Below are 19,425 nucleotides of genomic sequence, written 5' to 3'. Positions count from 1 at the left end.
CATGGATTTTCTCTAGGCATGGATTTGCCAAGGTTGTGGATTTTGAGCACTCATGGATAAAGTTGATCATCTCTAAGAAGGTCGTGGATTTTGGTTAATAATGAGAAAAATTCAACTCTTTGCAAGAATTTGCAAGGATCTTGACGAGTTATTAGAGCTTACTTATACTTTTCTTGACTTTTCCTTTGTTCTTGCGTATCCTTCTTGGAGAGGGGTTTCATCATGAGTTGCACTCGTGCTCTTCCTCATTCCATCATTCAATCTTGACTTCCTTTCATTCATTCCCACATCACTTCTTGTATTCTACTCTCTTGACCTTCATCTATCACTCCTCTTTGATACAACTTCATGTACATTTCACTAATTTACTAAGCCAACTAAGTTGGGGATTTCCAATTTCACCTAGGGTTTATCCTTCTAATCTTTGATCAGGTCTTAAGAAAGGGAGTTCCTTGTATGCTGGAATAATCTACCCATCAAGGATGCCACCTGGGAAGGCGAGCAAATTCTGGGGCATCCAAGTCTGCAATTGCTTGAGGGCAAGCAATTTTTGGCCCGGGAGGACTGTGATGTCCCCGATATAATTAAATAATAAATCTAATTACTTTATTGTAAGGCCCCAAATTTAATAAACAAATCTTTCGGGCCCTTTTATTTAATTAGTTTAGGCAAGTTTTGGTTGGTCACATAGGCCCGTTTGTAACCCTTCGGGAAGTTTGCCGGAGCCCATATATATGGCCATGTTAGTCATTGTTGTAGGTATGCGAATTTTGATTTTTTGTTCTCTCCTGTGTGAATTCCTATTGGAGTTCTAGTATCCGCCATTTCGGAGGTGAAAGACCCTCCCTATTTGGTATTTGCAGTTTCGGTGAGATTCACCCCTCACCCTATTCTGTTTATTTGTACTCATTCTGAATCTGGCAAATCTTGAATCTCATCATTGTTTATCACTTCAATTGCATATCTGTTAATCCAATAAATACACAAGGAATTCCTAATATTCAGAATTTATTGCTTACAGAAGATCGACCCTTCACCGCACATTTACTGGAGCACACCGTACAGTTATACTACCGTACACGTCACACCTCCACCGTACATCTCACCAACCCCACCGTACGCCATACCTCCACCGTACGCCATTCCTCCACCGTGCACCCCACCGTACGTCATTCCTCCACCGTACACACCCACCATACGCCATACCTCCACCGTACGCCTTACCTCCCACCACACGCCATTCCTCCATCGTACACCCCACCGTACGTCCTTCCTCCCGTACGCCCTCACCTTCACCATACGGTCACACCCGCACACTCTCCATATTGTTGTACATTGGCAAGGGAACATTACAAGTGATATTTGGCCAAGGACTCATCCTTGAATTTCCTCACGGAAATCCCAGGAGTCTTGCCACTTCTTGCTCATCTCTCTAGTTCACTTGATATTGTCATACTCTTGACATCATTCCACAACTTGATCATATTTAAGCAACCTTGACAGCACCTAAGTAACCCTTTGACAACTTATACTTTTGACGACTTTTGGGGCAACTAAGGGCAGATTAAGATTTTGTGATTTTGAACCATGGAATTGGTTGATTGCCCCTTGTCATTCATTCAAGAGAGGATGTTAGGAAGTTTGCTTGAGAATTATCTTCTCAACCTCTATTCTCATCATTGAACTTCAAAACTCAACCCAGCCACTGGCAAGGTGTGAATGATCTCCTCATAGAGGCCAAGAGTCTAGAAATTGTTGCTAGACACCTAAACACTACTCTAGAAGCACAAAGTAGGGGTCCCCATTTGCAATGGGGCAATCTGTGAAAATGACACAACAGGTAGGAATTTTGAATGCCTACAAATGAAATACCAATAGCTGTAAGGAATATGAATGTCTCCCCTATCAAAAAAATCCCACCTTTGAATATCCCTAATTTGTCACATTCAAGAATGACAAGGGTGAGTATGCATCCTAACTTCCCCATATCCTCTCATAACTCTAATCACAAACGAGATCCCCAATTTCATGATGGTAATACTATCATATAGTCTGAAAATGAACCACGGGAAAAGGAACTAGATGTGAAGATAGACCTAATCTATCTTAGAAATAGACAATAGGAGATTCAAGCTCAGATAGAATTGCAACAGGTGCAGATAGAACAAATTTCTCAGAGGTTAAATCAATCAACAATTAAATCAAAATCATCTTATTCATGATGTCCAACAACCAAATCATCTATATGCTCCTAATGTCTAAAATTAGTATATCCCTAATTTGCATCAACATAATCAATGATTTGGCAATGTGCCAAATCTTAGACATCAATTCCAAAGACAAGCTCATAGATTTCCTCCACTGAAGTAGCCTTCGGGAGCAGAGAAGTATGAACAATTGGATTGCTTCAATATCTAATTATCCAAATCCTTTTCCAAATAAAATAAGGGAAAAGAATCCTAAGTTTCATGGTAACAATCCAGTGACAAGAGAAAAACGCTTGAGATACTTCATCAACATTATAGATGAATATGAAATAGATGATGTAGATGTGACGATGAAGCCATTTGTACATTCACTAGAATAAAGTGCTGAAGAGTGCTTCAAATGTCTTTTGAACAACAATATTGATTCTTGAGATGAATTCATAAAAAAAATTCAGATTGCAATCAGGGATAATTTTGATCCTAAGTTTGCTAGAGATGAAATTACAACTAACAAGAAAGACATCAATGAAAGAATGGTGGATTTTGACAGCAGATTCATCATGACAATGAAAAAGATATCACATTTTAAGCCTAATGAGTCAATGTGCCTTTTGTACTTTACTATGGTGCATTTGATTCAAAGATTTAATGTCTACAAGATAAAAATTCACAACACTTAGAGAAGCCTATGCTACAGCCTGAAACATTGAAAGCAATATGAGAGTTTCAAGAAAACACATCAAGAGGTCAGAGTAAAGATTTCACAACCAGATAGGCTGCCCCAAATAAGCCACTTATAAATGAAGACAAACTGGATGGATTGATACATGCTATAAAAGATATATCTTGCAAGGAATGAAATGGGCTTTCTCCTGAAATACAGCAACTCGTTTCAATGAAATCCAAAGGCTATATAATAGGCCTTACAATACAGATTGATTGAAGAGACCACAGAAAAATGACAGACAAATTGTCCCAAAGTAGATTTCAGGCAACAAGAAAAGGAAACACAAACCAATTGAGGAAGGGCCATGTGAATTTCCAAGAGTTGGCATCTTGGTGTAGATCTTGCTTCCTTCCTCATGATCTAATAAATTGTGAGTTTCTCTTTCATTGAACAAAGATGAAGAGTTTCCTAATGAGAAAGGCTTTGCTAAATATTACAAAGATGAGATTGATCAACAAGATGCATTTGAGTATGAGTCAGGGGATGAAGAACATTGTTCGTGGAAGCTATGATATAGATAACCATGTGTTTCAATATTGATATAATGCTAATCCAAGTCACTTTGAGTTGCATGCTCATGATTTCAAACATGAGAAAAATCATGAGACAAAGGTATAAAAGTACAAAGCCATCCAATGAAGACATAAGGTCTTTACTTATGCAACAATAATGCAAGTGCAAAGTGGATATTAGTTAAGGAATAGATTTTTCAAGAAACTCATTAATAATAGGAATAGGGAGCTTATCTTTGATGTGAACTTACTAAGCTCCATACAGTCTGGACAATGCCACAATTTTATCCTTCTTGTGAGCCATCACAACAACAAAAAGAGTATGCACTTTCACCATGCCAAATGATACCAACTGCAAGCATTTCTTGGACCATGCATTCAATTTAATTTTTTTGGATGTGGAAGTATTGGTATGGGCTGATGTTGGGTGGTTAGCTCCTTGGAATGAGTTGGATAACTTGATAATGATCCTTATTTGGGGAAAAGTCCTAAGAAATATCTCCAAATAAATCTCATGTGTTCTTCAGAAATAGCCTAAAGGTTTTGGTGGTTGAAATGTTAATAGATGTTAGACCTCTAGTGAAAATAATTAGGCCACAAATCTAGAAGATTCCTTTTTCTAGTGACTTTGTCCTATGCTGGGAACTAACCATTTGTTGAGACTTTTCTTGCAATCCATAAATTTCAATTTTTTTATCCTCTAAATTTTATTCCAACCCACAAATTTCTTGATTTGCATCTTCTAAAGATAGATTCATTACACAAACAACCTGCAAATTAGTTGATCACATCTTGGCTTCCTACTTCCCATGTAGATGATTTGTGCTTTGTTTTGGAATTCTCTCTTTTGTAATTGAAATTTAATTTGAGCTTCACATTAACGTCTCATAGAGGACCACAAGTACAACAAATAAAAAGCATTCCGAAGAAACAAATGCAAGAGCATAAATAGTGCAAATTGAACATTCAAATCACTACTACAACCATGTTATACATTTATGGAGTATAATTATCATTCCAATGTTTACTATAATTGAAAAGTCACCCCAAGTTTGAATTTGGGTTTGCTGGTGACAACAAGATGCTTTTTATTCATCTAATTACAGCAGCTCTTTAAACTATCAATCACTTGCATTCCTACTAACATAATTAACCGCACCTGATTTTGGTACAAAAATATTATCTTTTGAAATGCAAGATATTAAAAATGATTTGAAGAAAATAAGAAAATGATCAAGAAATCAATAGTGTGTACCGGTCCAGGAATGTATAAGCGACGTTTTCCACCCACTTTCATGGATAGAATGCCTTCATCAAGACCCTTTATTACCTAGAGAACATTAAAAATCACATCAAAATAATTGGTAAAAAAACAATTTGTAGGGATATACGTATTGATAATATTAACAAGCAAAATAATTATAGGGACCAAAGCACAATCAGTAGCAAGAATAATATTGTATTATGAGAACTACAGTATGATGGCAACATAAAAGATTTGGTAATACAAGGACTGAAATTCTGAATGTATAGACCATGAAGAAAAATTACATTATCCAAGGAAATTATTCAAAATGGGAGCTTAATGTGTAACAGACTCAAACTTCTAAAAGGATACCACGGCAAGTAGTAGTATTCGTAGTATTGTTGTTTGATTTTCTCTGACTCTAGGAACATCATGTATGAAAGATAGTAATTATTGCATAAGAGTCATATCTACTTGTAAAACTCAAGGTAAAAATGGGCATCATTTTATTGTATATATGTATGTCAAAGCATGTGTTGTGGGCAAAGAACAAAGATTACTAAATATTAAAGTGCTAGATAACCAGATTGAAATGTTAGAAAACATATACATTTATCACTAAAGATTAGGTAATACTTGTCACTAAAGATTAGGTAATTATCTATCTAATAGTGTTTCCTTCACATAAAAATGTGAAGAGTGACAGATAGGCTTATAGAAAATCTCAAGGGAATTAAGTTGTTCTAATAGATACAGAATGCTCATGGGGAAATGCAAGGGAATAAAGAAGTCCATATTCAGTAGTAGAGATAGATAAAATTACAAATGCATACGTCATAAGGTGCATTCACTACACTTGCTGATGTTTCCGATAATGGGTAGCAAGCTAGAAGAGTTTGATTATGGTGGAAACTCCATGGCTAAGGGTGCTTGAGATAGAATGGTATCGGAATGGCTAATGTCTTGGAAATTCAAAGACCTTTAACCATATAATCATTACCTAGATGCAATGAGTATCAAGTTGATCTATCATGCTTGTGATAGATGAGCTCTTGTGAACAACTCAAGAGATTGCAATGTCCCCATTTTCAGCAATATTGATTTGTGAGCATTTTCCCATTTTTCGAGTTTTCCCATACGCAACTTGGTGTATGTTGGTGAGAAATCCAAACTTCTTGGAGTTCTTTGGGTTAGTTAGTAGTGACTTCAGATCTTGGAAATGAGCTCAGTTAGCAATATGCATCTGAATGACACTTTTAGAAGTGATTTTTAACGCTTGGGATGTTCTCCAAACTTCTTGGAGAAGCTAACTATTTTTAGTAAGTCACCTGGTTGGCTTCAATCATCATCTCAAATCTTTAGTATAATGTTGGTATGGTTAGAGTTTGATTCCAATGCGGTTTCAATGCTTTCTACAACTTGGGTAAGCTATTTTGTTATTATATAATTAATTCACTTCAGTTGTCTAATGTTGGGAATTTAAATTGGAAAGGTGTTAAGTTGTATTTTAAGTTGGATGCCTAGGCTTGGGGTTTTTCTCTCATTAAAGGTAATTTTGATTCTCCAAAAAAGAATTATTAATTGATTATTTCCCTCCAAAAAGTTATATAAGAAGGTGTTGGGGATCATTTTGACATAGATTTGTGAATTTGATATTGTTACGTTGTTGGAATGAACCTGAGTTCTTCCAAGGATTCTTGAGGATGAAAACCCTCTTGAAGTAACTGGTTTTGGGGATGAAAAAACCCCTAGCTAGTCTTGGTAATTCCATTCAGGGATTGCATTTGTGCTTCAAATTGGAGTTTCAATTTGTTGGTGTTGCGGAGATGGAATATTGCAGTATTCCATTCAAGTGTGATCATAGTAAATAATGAAAGACCTGAAATTTCAATTTTAGAATTTTCATATCAATATTTTATATCAGCAATTGTTTTCAAATAGATATTTATTATGTTGATCATATAACTCTAAAATTGTTGTAAAACTATGGAAGGTTTTCCCCTAAGTTATCTTCTTTTCTCATACTTTCTTTGTAACCATGGCATTTTACCCCTAGTATTTAATTTCCAAATATCTTGGACAATTCTCCATCGGATCCCATTTATTTGTAAAAAGGTCATGGTTGATTCATCGATAGACCCATTCCATTTCATTGTCCACCAACTTGGTGTTGAATTGAATACCCCATTTTGGCATTGATCAAATCCACATGCATTTAAAATTTGCCAATGGCTCCCACATCTATACAATGATTGTAAATTTCTTGGCTAGCCACTAATATCCTTCATGTAATTTCTTTTCCTTGTTCTAGTTTCTGTATGCTCTCACCTTGCCCACCTTGAGAACTTAGTGATAAAAAAGAGTTAGAATTTGAGTGATCGCAAAAATTGTATCTAGATTTCAGCTCATTCCCTGTGAGGATTATTACAAATAAGGTACAAATATAGATGGAATTCTAGACACCATACACCTCGTACAAAATGGGAATGTGGAGAAGAGGAAACACGTGGCAATGGAGATGGCTCCTTGTATGATATAGGGCAAGGGCTTATTAATCTTCACTTATAGTGAGCAATTAAAAGCTTACAAACTCATTGATGATAATAAGGGATATTCAAATTAAAGGAGACCATGCCAATAGTTTTTAGTCCCTTGGATATTTTTGAATGTTCTAACAATTGTTTTGTATCCAATCATGTGTTTGGTAATTGCTTTGGTGTTGCTTCTTGTTAGATTCTAATTCACCGATCCTAAGAGTGTTGAGTCTCAATGAGTGGTAACTACGATCTAGATAATGTTCCACCATACACAACCCTGTGTTAATTTTAGTTGCTTCATTTGGATCAAGATAGTGCTTTTGAAGGCGTTCCTCAAGCACCTCAATCTCAATGATGAGGGAGACCTCAATGGTATTACACCACATAGAAAGTAGTGTGGGAAGAGGAGTTTCTCTACCCAAATGCATGATTTAAAAGGCCAAGAAAGAAGTGTGTTGCTTCCAAGGAGTATGCAAACTGTAATGTACCCATTTTTACACCTTCCAATTCTGATAGGGTTGGCCTGTTCCTGGAGCTTTCTAGTTTCTTAGAGAATGTTTTGGAGTTGTTTGACTCTTTCTAGGGTGATTTTGAGCAATTGGTCTGAGACTTACTATTTTTAGTAAGTGTCAATGTACACTCTGTTTGGTCAATTGGAGTTTGGGCCGACTTACTATCTTTAGCAGTTACTATTTAGAGTAACTGCTATTTCCAGCAGCTAGTCATAGTTCAGTCTCCTCCCAGCTTCAGCATGCAACATCTTAAGATAGTAGGTTTTGTGTGTACCTTCCAAAGCCCTTTTTGGTCACTTTTGTTCATACTTACTATTTATAGTAAATCACAGGATGATCAGTATCATGGCTATTTCTTTATAGTCAGTTATTGCAGAAGTTGATAGCGTCATGGTGACTAGAGTTTTAAGAATATTATATTAAATAACGCTTGAATAATAAAGTTAAATTAAATATTTAAGTTTATGTTATTTAATATGATAAATTGATTTTATAAAGTTATTTTATAATGTAATAAAGTGAATTTATAAAAGTTATTTTCTAAAGTGACTTTTAGTGGTGCCTTGGGAGACATGGATATTATAAAATATAAAAAATCACTTTTAATTTTAGAATGTGCATACCCTAGGTGTTGGGATGAAAGCATTATAAAAAAGCACATTGAGTTCTTTTTCATATCATTATTGATCATTTGCAAATTGGTGAAGCTTTTTGGAGAGCAAGGATTTGTTGCTGAAGATCCAGACTTTTGAGAACAAAAACTCTCAAGAGGAACAACAGGTGTGAGACATCATCCAATGGTACTTAGTTGATAATCTCATCCAGAGATTATACTTATGCGTATTTGAATTGAGATTTGGAGATTTATGAAGGAAAATCATATCAGCTAGGGTTTGACAGGCAAGTTCTTTTGAAAATTGTGAAGTTTGTTCATTCAGTTTGATGGGTTTGAGAGATTCAGTTTTGAGGAGCTTGAGATGATTGTGTGTGTTTGGGAATCCGAGATTTAAATATTTCATGTTTCAAGTGAATTTCATCAAGCCGTACCCTTATTTATCTCATCAAAAACAGCCGTACCGAACTTCACTCAATATCCAGTATAGAGCGGTCGTAGTTTTCCCTTTCAAGGATTGACAAGGGAGATGAATGAAGACAAAATGGGTTTGTCTATAGCACGATAACAGAGTTTGTATGCATTTGAAACCAATAGCCGCCAGCTGTGGATAGGGCAAAAAAATGGTAAAGACAGGAGAAAAAAGGGAAATTGCAGCTTTGGGCCATATTTAGAAAACGTTTGGGATGTTAGTCACAAGAAGACAAACTTCAGGAAAGACAAATTCCAGAAAAGACAGAGAACAAGCTGTGCCAAGTAAGAAACAAATCTCAGAAGTTTAAGAAAGAACAGGTCACGTAAGACTATCTGAATAAGACAAAACTGCAGCTGAGCACTCAGATAAGACAAATTCAAAAAGGCAAGTCACAAAGAAAAGAAAAAATAGGGAAGAAGACGACACAGGAAATAGAAGCAAATAAATTATTTTCAGCTCTATGCATTCATACTATTTTCTGCAAGTTGGGATGGCTTAACTGGCAGATCGTTCTCTTAGTTTAAACACTTTTCTACAAGCTGCAACTCTCTTCAGTCTGCCATACTTGAAGATTAGAAATACATTTATATGCATTTTGGACTGATTTTTGTAACAGAACTGTAGCATTCAATCAGTAAATCAGTCATCAAGTATTCAGGGAATTTTATCTGCATGTATCTCTAAAGATATATACAAGAACAACTTCAGATCCATATATATCAGTTGCTGCTATAAGGTTTGGTTCTGATTCTTCTGAAAGCTCTAAAAGTAATTACATCATGGTTTCATCATAGAAGGTTATAGTTTGTATCTTGGTTCCTTGCAATGTTTTATCAGCTTGCAATCAAGAGGAACTTACTATTTCTGTTTATGAGCAGCGTAAGCCTTCAGACTTAATGTAACTCACTTCTTTGCTGAGTCTAATGTGTTTGTATTTATATCAAACCATTGAATTTACATTTGCCCAATCTGAAACCATTCACTAAACCCATTTAAGAAAACCGTTTGACAAATTGTCTGAGGTTGTCTGAGGTAGAAAGCGTGCAAAAAAGAAATTAGTGCAGAACGGGGTAGCATACTACACAAACTTTGCTCTCTCTCTCTCTCTCTTCAGCCTAATTTCAAATGAGTAAACCACCTTTGTTAGAGCAAAAATCACACCTAAGTGAGAAGCAACCATGGTAGTTGAGCATAATGACTGATTTTGCCTCCATGTAAGCAACCTATTGGAAGCAAAGGGATATATAAGATGAAGTACAAGACATACAGTACTTTGGATAAGTACAAGGATCATCTTGTACCAAAGGATATTCACAACAAGGATTCAACTATGAGGAAACCTCTATTCCTGCTATCTAATGGTCATCTTTTGGTTAACGCTCTATGTTGCAATACAATTTAGATGGAAATTGTGTTAGGTGGATGTGAAAAGAACTTTCTTGAATGGGGACTTGACCAAGGAGGTTTCTATGGTAAAACTCTACATTACTAATTTGTCCTTCTTCCCTAGCTAGTTCAAGTACGATCCACTCCAAATCCTGATCCTCATCGAGTTGGGATACAATGCAGCCAAAGGCCACTATTTCACTTGTGGGTTAAGCTTGAACAAACTTGAGAGAACCCACATTGACTCTAAGGACATTTGACAGATCTTGCAACAAATTTGTCCTAGTTTCTGTTTCTTTTTGCAGTCTGCATTTCGCAAGGGTTGTATGTGCCTAGTTTTCAATATTTTTGTGATTTTATAACCTAATCATAAAGCCATAGGGCATTTTTCCTAGTTGAAAACCCCCAAAATATAACAAATATAATTGCAACATAGCAAACAATCCTTCCATTGCTACGAAGAACATTCACACTCTTCTCCTAACAATTGCATTTGATTGACTGGCAATATCCATATTTGGAAACTATATCTATGGACTCTAAATCTAGACTCATATCTTTCCGTTGACTGACTGTAATATACACCCTTAATTTTTCTTTTTAAATTTCAACAGATGAAAAGAAGATACAATGCAATAACCTTTCCACCTTTTGATCACCCAAATCCTAGGATGGGGCAAGGTGAGAGCATACAATGTTCAGGATTTTTACAAATAACTTGAGTGTTGTAACTGAAAAGAAAATGCACTAAGTGGCAAGCCGGTCATTCTCACTATTTAGTGGAGTGCTTGTGCAATACTAGAAATGAAAACAAGATCTTCCACTTATTCAGTGGTGAGCAAATACAAAACCTCCACTTATTCAGTGGGAAACAAAGAGGGCACTTTTACTTATTCAATGAGAAAGCTTAATACAAAATAACAACTTATTCAATGCGGTAAGTACATCAGAAATAAGAAAAAATCAAACCCACTGGCAATACTACCATCCAATATTTACAGTGTAAAATGCATAAGCAATATCAACTCTTCAGTGGTATAACCATCTAAAGTATTACAAGATTAGTCCATATGCAATATAAACATTGTTTATAAGAAATAACTGTTGATATTACGTGCTAATAACAACAGACTGCTGTAACACCCCCAAATAATACCAAATATTTTGAACCCATCAACCTAACTATGAAATAACAATGAGATACTTTGTTTGAATGATGAAGAATGCTCATGCAGGTCTGATAGCACACTAAAAACAAACAACAGGTCTGGACAGCAAGAAAGACACCTAGAGAACTCAACAAACTCATTCCCAGCACACCACCAAGTGTTCATAAGCTGAAAAACACTTCAACACCCAATTTTCATGTGCGGGTCTGAAATGACTTTGTTTGCAGCTTAAGAACTTATGAAAGTACATAACAACAACATCAATATCACGGAAACCACAAAGTCCACTCCAAAAATTGGTTTAATTTACACTCCCATAGTCTAGGTGCCTTCAAACAAAAATAGAAACTCCAAAAGAAATAGTGACTCATCTTGAGATTCCCACACACAACTAGTATGGTACAACCCAAAAAATAAGATTGTATGGCCTCATACAGCTACAATTTGCTCCTTATAAACTGTACAGCTAGAACCAAAAAAAATAATTAGCAACCAACAATCCGCAAGAAAGGAAGGTATGGCACCCACCATAAAGATTTCAGAATGGAACCACATGATTAGAAACGTACAGCCTACCTAGAGTTGTATGGCTGACAAGAAATCCTCAATAATCACCTTAAATAAACACTCCAAAACTTCAAAAAATAATGCAAACTAACACCAAATCTGTAACTCAAAACATTGCAAAGATCTTCATATCTACAACCCAAAACTGAAGTTGCAAATCTGTAGCACAATGGTGATTCCTGGATGAAATTACACCAACAAACTAGGGGGGTTTTCATTCTCAAAACTAGTACTCTCAAGAGGGTGTTTGTCCTTGAAATATTTTGGAAGAACTTGTTGAATATCCGGGCAACTGAGAGGGGGAGTGAATCAGTTAAATATTTAAATTAATTTATTTTATTCTTTTCACATCCAGACCAACTAACAAAATTAACTGAGACATATATAGCATGAAAACATAAGCATTCAACAAATCACACAAAGAACACCAGATATGACATGGAAAACCCAAGAAGGGAAAAACCACGAAGAATGTTAGTTCTCAATATAAAACACCAATTAAGGTGACACCTGTTAAGGTGATTTTTACAAAGGGTGGCTCACTGCCCAGAAAAAGGCTCACTGCCGAAAAAAGAGAGAGAAAGAAAGAATCCACCACTGAAACACAATTTGCAAAACCGGACTGCTTCCGGTGCCTCATTACCAGCACACTCACATATCACCAACAGTCAGATCTTTCCTTTCCAGTCTCGCATATCTTCAATAACAATGTCACACTTTTTCATACTAACTTATCCAGATCATTCTCATATATATACTATCTCCGAGAAGCATAATCTTCTAGATCGGCCAAGACAAAGAACTAAAATAGGTCAACACTAAACATTCTAGTGGTGGAAAGGAATGAGAAGTAGACCATACCACAACACAAATCAACGATTAGATCAGCACATTAAAATCATTGCAAATTCTGGACCCAAAACATGACTCACACGCTCCATTAAAGCCGCTACACATCCTCGAATTCCAGACTTAATCCGGACCCAAACATCATTGCCCAAAACACCAAAAATAAGAATGGAACCAAGATACACATGAATACCATCGATCAACACCATATCCGATAACCAAAGATATCCGGATCACCAAGAACACAAATGATCCATCAACACATCTTCCGAGGCATCAAAGATTCCAGGAACACATATTCCGGATCACCAACACCAAGAACATCAATGACAATTATTATGTTGACATCAATGACAACCACTCATAATCATCAACTACATATCTACAACAATCTCCCCCTTTGTCATTGATGGCAACATGCATCAATAACAAACGCATGACACTTTGCACAATTTTGCAACTAACTGAATCTCTCATAATCTCTCATAATCTCTCCCCCTTTCACATCAAGGACAAAGGCGGGCATAACTCCCCCTAAGAGATTTACTCCTGCTCCCCCTATGAGGAAGCACCCAAGCATTAGTCCAGATAGAAATATGCAAGCTGTTCACTGGACCAATGCACAACCAAATGTACATCAGTTCACACTAGAAAGGGGTACTACCCCTAAATTCTATTGGAGATACTCAAAAGTATCTTTACACAATGCCTTCATGAAGATATACGCAATCTTCTCTTCGGTAGGTACATACTCAAGCTTTACTTCATTAACCAACACCTTTTCCCTCAAGAAGATATACCAAACGGATATGTGCTTTGTTTTGGAATGTTGTACCAGATTCTTAGAAATGTTTATTGCACTAGTGTTATCACACATACTAGAGATAGGTTCGTTGAATGTTACACCAATATCCTTCAAAGTCTGCTCCATCCATAAAATTTGTGTGCAACATGAAGATGCTGCAATATATTCTACTTCAGTTGTAGATCAAGAGACAAAATCATGCTTCTTACTTGACCAAACAACTAACCGGGAGCCGAGAACGAGTGCTCCACCACTTGTACTTTTCCTGTCATCAACACTTCCAGCCCAATCTGCATCAGTAAAGTTGTCAGGGAGAAATCTGAATTTCTAGAGTACCACAAACCAAACTCCTTTGTTCCTTTTAGATATCTGAAAATTCTTTTCACTGCCAAAACATGTAATTCTTTCGGTTCTTACTGAAATCTAGCCACCAAACAGACTGCATACATGATATCCAATCTGATAGCAGTCAAATATAACAATCCTCCAATCATTGATCTATACTGACTTGCATCTACTTTAGGAGACTTATCATCTTTTGTCAATTTGCATCCGGTGGTCTTAGGTGTACACACCGGTTTGGAGTTCTCCAACCCAAACTTCTTCAACAATTCCTTAATGTATTTAGACTGAGAAATGAAAATTCCTTTATCATTCTGATTTACTTGCAAACCAAGAAAAAAATTTAACTCACCAATCGTAGACATCTCAAATTCCTTCTGCATCTCATTAGGAAATTTTTTGCCCATACCTTCATTTCCTCCATCTTCAACACACACTATAACAATTAAGATTTTACCTGAATCAGTTTTGAAATATAAATTGCTGTCAATCGAACCCTTCTGAAAACCTTGATCAATCAAGTGTTTATCTTATACCAAGCTCTAGGGGCTTGTTTCATTCCATACAGGGCCTTTGTAATGTCCCCATTTGGGATTTACCTTAATTTATTCCTGAGACAACCATTCAGACTTTAAATGAGAACTATATAAAATTTTACCCAAACTGACGACATCTCATGATTAATTTAAATTCTAAGAATAGTTCAAAAGATCGACTTATCTTGATGACTTTTTTCTGATCTGTATACTTGAGATGTATATCTCAATTGTTATAGTGCTGCTTAACTGATATGTCTGTAGGAGCCTGCCCCAGTGTGGTGCTCTCTCTGAATTAGATCTTGTTCAATATGCAACCAATTATTGATATTGGGTCAATTCCCCAACCATGTCGATCCAAAAAGATAAGAATGTTAGATGTTCTTCTTGACAATATGTAATATCCCTTATCTGGTTATTTCATGTTTTGCCTTCAGTCGGATAGATTGCATAGAGATATTTACAACTTATATAAAGAAACAACCCAACTCGGATTGATAGTCACATATAAGTTTATTAAAAGAAAATATAATGTAATTGTCTGTCACGATAGGTAAATACACATCAGATGTAAAATTCTGATTTAGTGTAGCCTAATATAATTATTGACAAATATGCTTAGTTGCTGTTTCCTGAATAAAGTCTTTAATATTGTGCGCTTGCATGTAAGAGGCTATGCCTTGGTCTGTTCGTTGTATCTGATCTTAGTCTTTATGTCTCTGTGATAATAGTGGACGCTGTTTCTGCTTGTCAAAATCCTTCTTTTCATGCGTCTATGCCCTTGCAAAGTGGTGGATATACCACCTTCACTGGGCTGTCTTAACACTCTGCTATGAATCAATAAGAATAACAAATCCCACGTAATATACCTACATAAATTCCTACCCATCCCCCCAATGGAATGATATCGAGTGCCTCTATATACCTTACCATACGATGCGTTGTCTCCAAGAGACGTGTCCACTGTCTACTTTTATCCCGCTACTGACTTGTAATCGCATCCCTTCATTATTAAGGCTATCGTGGTCTCCATCCTTCGTTAATCACTCCTTGTCCATATATAATCAATCTTCTTACTAACCAGTGATTGGTCCACTATATTTTGCATTTCTTTTTGTCTTCAGCAAATCGCTGGTCTTAATCAGTGGTTATTAATGATACTCAGTGGTCTCAATTGAACCGTAGATGATAAGTATTACTCCGATCAGTCGCTATTATCAACTGATGTTAGCATAAACGATTGCTGGTTCTCATAACTGCAGTGGCAATCCTCAATTGTGATTCCTCCGATCATAGTAGTTGTATTAAAGTTTACTTATTATCACGTATGCCACCTTTCAAAGATTCAAAATGCCACCTTATCATACACGTTGCACCATCTTTGTCTTATGGGTTTCGTAATGCATCCCTCCGCATAGTGTTTGGTTGCTATTTCCCTAACATATACGAATAGCATAGATCACCCCCTTTTTGGATAGTCTACAATGGTTATAGTCCTTTTGAAACTTATTATCCATTTCTTAATCGTCTCGTCATATAATTGGTTCGCTGCCTATTACTAATTACTATGCCAGGAGTATTTTAAGAACAATAGTAGAATTATGAAATGTAAACAATAATATTATTAATAATATAATATTATAACATTGTTTTAATAATAATATTTTTATTAATATGTAATGCTTATAATGATAATATTGTTTTGCTCTATTTGAATATTTTCAAAATATTATTATTAATGAATACTAATTAAATAATGATATCTAATAAATAAACAACTATTTAATAATTTCAATTAATCTTTCATTAATTAATAATAATTATTTAATTCAGGTTTTATATTCGCTCTTCTTAAGTGTGGTTTAAGGAGAGCATAAATAATTTATATTGTATATCGGTTCTATTAATGGCATTGTATTAATACGATATTATTCCAAATAATACTTATAATGTATTTTGACAATTCATGTTTATATTTTATATTTATTAAATAACACGTTATATGGTAAGTGTAATATATTCAATATATCTATTTTATGTTTTAATAGTATTTTATGGTAAAACTTCTTTAATAGTTAATATAATATTAATAATTGAAATATGAACGTTACATTAAAATAAAACAATAATAATAAATAATAATCATAACAAATAATAAACATTAATAATCATATATTAGAGGAAAATTGTGAAGTCTCATAAATGAGACGATTTTCTAATATCATTAAATGTTAATTAATAAATGTTTTAATTATCGTATTTATTTAATCCAATGTCCAAAGAGGGGTTATGACAGCCTTCTTCAATCTACAAACAATGTTCGGATCATCTTTCAACTTAAATCCTTTTGGTTGTTCAATGTAAACTTCTTTCAATTCTTCATTTAAAAATGTTGATTTCACATTCATCTGATAAACTTTGACATCCTTAAAAGCTGCAAAAGCCAAAAACATACCGATTGCCTCCATCCGAGCAACTAGGGCATATGTCTCCTCAAAATCAATGCCTTCAATCTGAGTATAACCTTTGCAAACCAACCTTGTTTTATTTCTCAAAACCTTTCCATCTTCATCCAACTTGTTCTGGAATACCCACTTTGTTCCAATCACATTCTTATGTGCCGGTCTATTAACTAATTCCCATGTCTGATTCTTCTCAATCTAATCCAGCTCTTCTTTCATTGCCTTCATCCAATTCTGATCATTGTGTTTTTTGTTCAATCTCTGAAAGTAAACATAGCAGGACTCGTTATTGAGCTACTTTGCTTCTTGTGATGATTCCTTTGTTCTTATCTCCAATAATCTGATCCACTGAATGATTCTTTTGAACATATCTTGGGGTCTTAGATGTAGATGTTGGAGCTTCCTGAGCTTCCTTTTCTTGTTGTCCTTGTCTAATCTTCTCTTCCCTTTTTTTGTCATCTAGTTCATCAGATTAGTAACCTGCCAATTTGTTAGACTATTTAGAAGTGTCTTCATCAACCTTCACATTTGCACTTTTAACAATCTTGTTCAACCTTTTGTTGTAACACTGACATGCCTTGCTCCTTATAGAGTATCCTTGGAATATGCCTTCATCAGCTCAGCTGTCAAATTTTCCAAGATTATCCTCATCTCTCTGGATGTAGCACTTGCTTCCAAATACCTTGAAATATTTCGTTGTCGGAGTTCTACCATGCCATAGCTCATAAGATATCTTCCATGTCTTTTCCGGCATAGAATTTTGTTAAGAGTGTAGACTGCAATTGTAAGAACCCCGTTAGTTCTAACTCTCCTGAAATACCATTGTTGTTGTGTTTTCGTATTTTCAAGGTTTTTGAACAATTTTAAAGCAGAAAATAACACATGTGCCAGGCAAGAATTGCACATAAAACCAAATAGAAAAGAAATTGAAAGCAACTGCAACTATATTATGAATAAGATAACTGCAACAATAAATCCTACTACTAATTACATACCCGTGGGTCCTTAGCTTATTTTAAATGAAGAAATTTGGTGTTTGAACCAAAACTGGGAAACTGACCAAAATGGCCATACAATTCCAAAATGTGATTTCTCTGAGCTAGGTAGTTGATGGAATAGCTTGAAAAAACTAGGCGTTGGGAAATGTGCACTCGTAATGCACTTTGGGTAGGCATTTCAGCCTCCAGGCAAAACACACTCTCTCTAGAGCCCACGTGCCAAGGCTGATTGGTACGGCCAGCAAGGAAACTTGTACAGCTAGTTATTGAACTAGTACAGTGTTGTTAATGAAGTGTCTAACCTGTATTGCCTCTTTCCTTATTCAAAATCTGCAAATAACTAACACAAATAACCTCTAATGAAGTACATGAAGACTTCTGTGTGAAGCCCTCTCAGTTTGCAATAATTCAGCTGATCTTTCACAACCTCAGAATCACAAATCCATGAAGAATGAACGTTCTTCAATAGAAAACCCTTTGAAACCCTTGTCTCAGACAATCCACAAAAAAAATATCAAGCAATGTCAAATAATCAATAATGAGTTTGAATTGCCTTCAAACTCTTTATAACCCCCAAATGGCATGATTTTCCACAAGTACGCCTAAATGCTTTTTAAATACATTTAAAATGTATTTAATCACTCTGCATAGTTCAATAGTTACGTGGGCGCCATATTTCACTTAAGTGATTTAATTAAAATCACTTTATAATATTAAGTGGCTTTTTAATATAATAAAGTCACTTTATGACTTTATAATAACCATGTAAGTTAATTAAATAACTTAACCACTAAAATATTTATATCTCCTTCATTATTTAGTCTTTTGACATGCCGTCTAAAACTGGAGTCAATACTGAATAACCCCCATGTGTCCAGGTACCTTGACTAAAAATAGCAGAACTGCTAGATTGACTTACTATAAATAGTAAGTCCCTCAACTAAGCCCACGCACTAACCGCTAAGGCCCTGGAACTGAACCCAAGACTGAATTGAAGAAGTAGAACTGCCCCTGAGACTCTATCCAGAATGTTAAACTACGAGAGTCCAAAATAATAAGCTAACCCATCAGTCATAGAAACTGACTAGAGTGGGGACATCACAGCAGTATGAATTAATTCTCTCAAATAGACTTCTGAGAGTTTTGCTCCTTTGATCATTGTTCTGGCTACCTCTTGAATTGTTCGGTTCATCCTTTCCACTACACCATTTTGCTAATGTGTTATTGGGGCAGACAACTGTCTTCTAATACCATGTTTCTTACAAAAGTTGTTAAACTCATCAGAAGTAAATTCTCCTCCTCTATCAGCCCTCATACACTTAATCTTTCTATCAACTTCATTTTCAACTTTAGCCTTGAATATTTTGATTTTCTCTAATGCTTATGACTTCTCTCTAAAAAATGCAACCCATGACATTCTAGAATAATCATCAATCAACAACATGAAATACTTCTCGCCTTGTATACTCCGTGTTCTGGCCA

The 19,425-nt window shown here is 35.4% G+C and overlaps 1 protein-coding gene across 2 annotated transcripts in view; it reads right to left on the bottom strand.

The window, feature by feature from the left end:
- Positions 1-19,425, bottom strand: part of LOC131061246 (peptidyl-prolyl cis-trans isomerase FKBP16-3, chloroplastic) — a 283,352-nt gene that overhangs the window by 44,686 nt on the left and 219,241 nt on the right. For both annotated transcript variants that reach the window (XM_057995165.2, XM_057995808.2), the window contains exon 6: positions 4,702-4,776. In XM_057995165.2, coding sequence (XP_057851148.1) covers positions 4,702-4,776 — 75 coding nt within the window. The remainder of the gene's footprint in view (positions 1-4,701; positions 4,777-19,425) is intronic.

Source organism: Cryptomeria japonica, chromosome 3 (assembly GCF_030272615.1).
Source record: "Cryptomeria japonica chromosome 3, Sugi_1.0, whole genome shotgun sequence".
In the NCBI taxonomy this organism is placed as follows: Eukaryota; Viridiplantae; Streptophyta; class Pinopsida; order Cupressales; family Cupressaceae; genus Cryptomeria; species Cryptomeria japonica.
The sequence above is the reverse complement of the archived record's forward strand: the minus strand, read 5'-3'. Positions and strand labels throughout refer to the sequence as shown.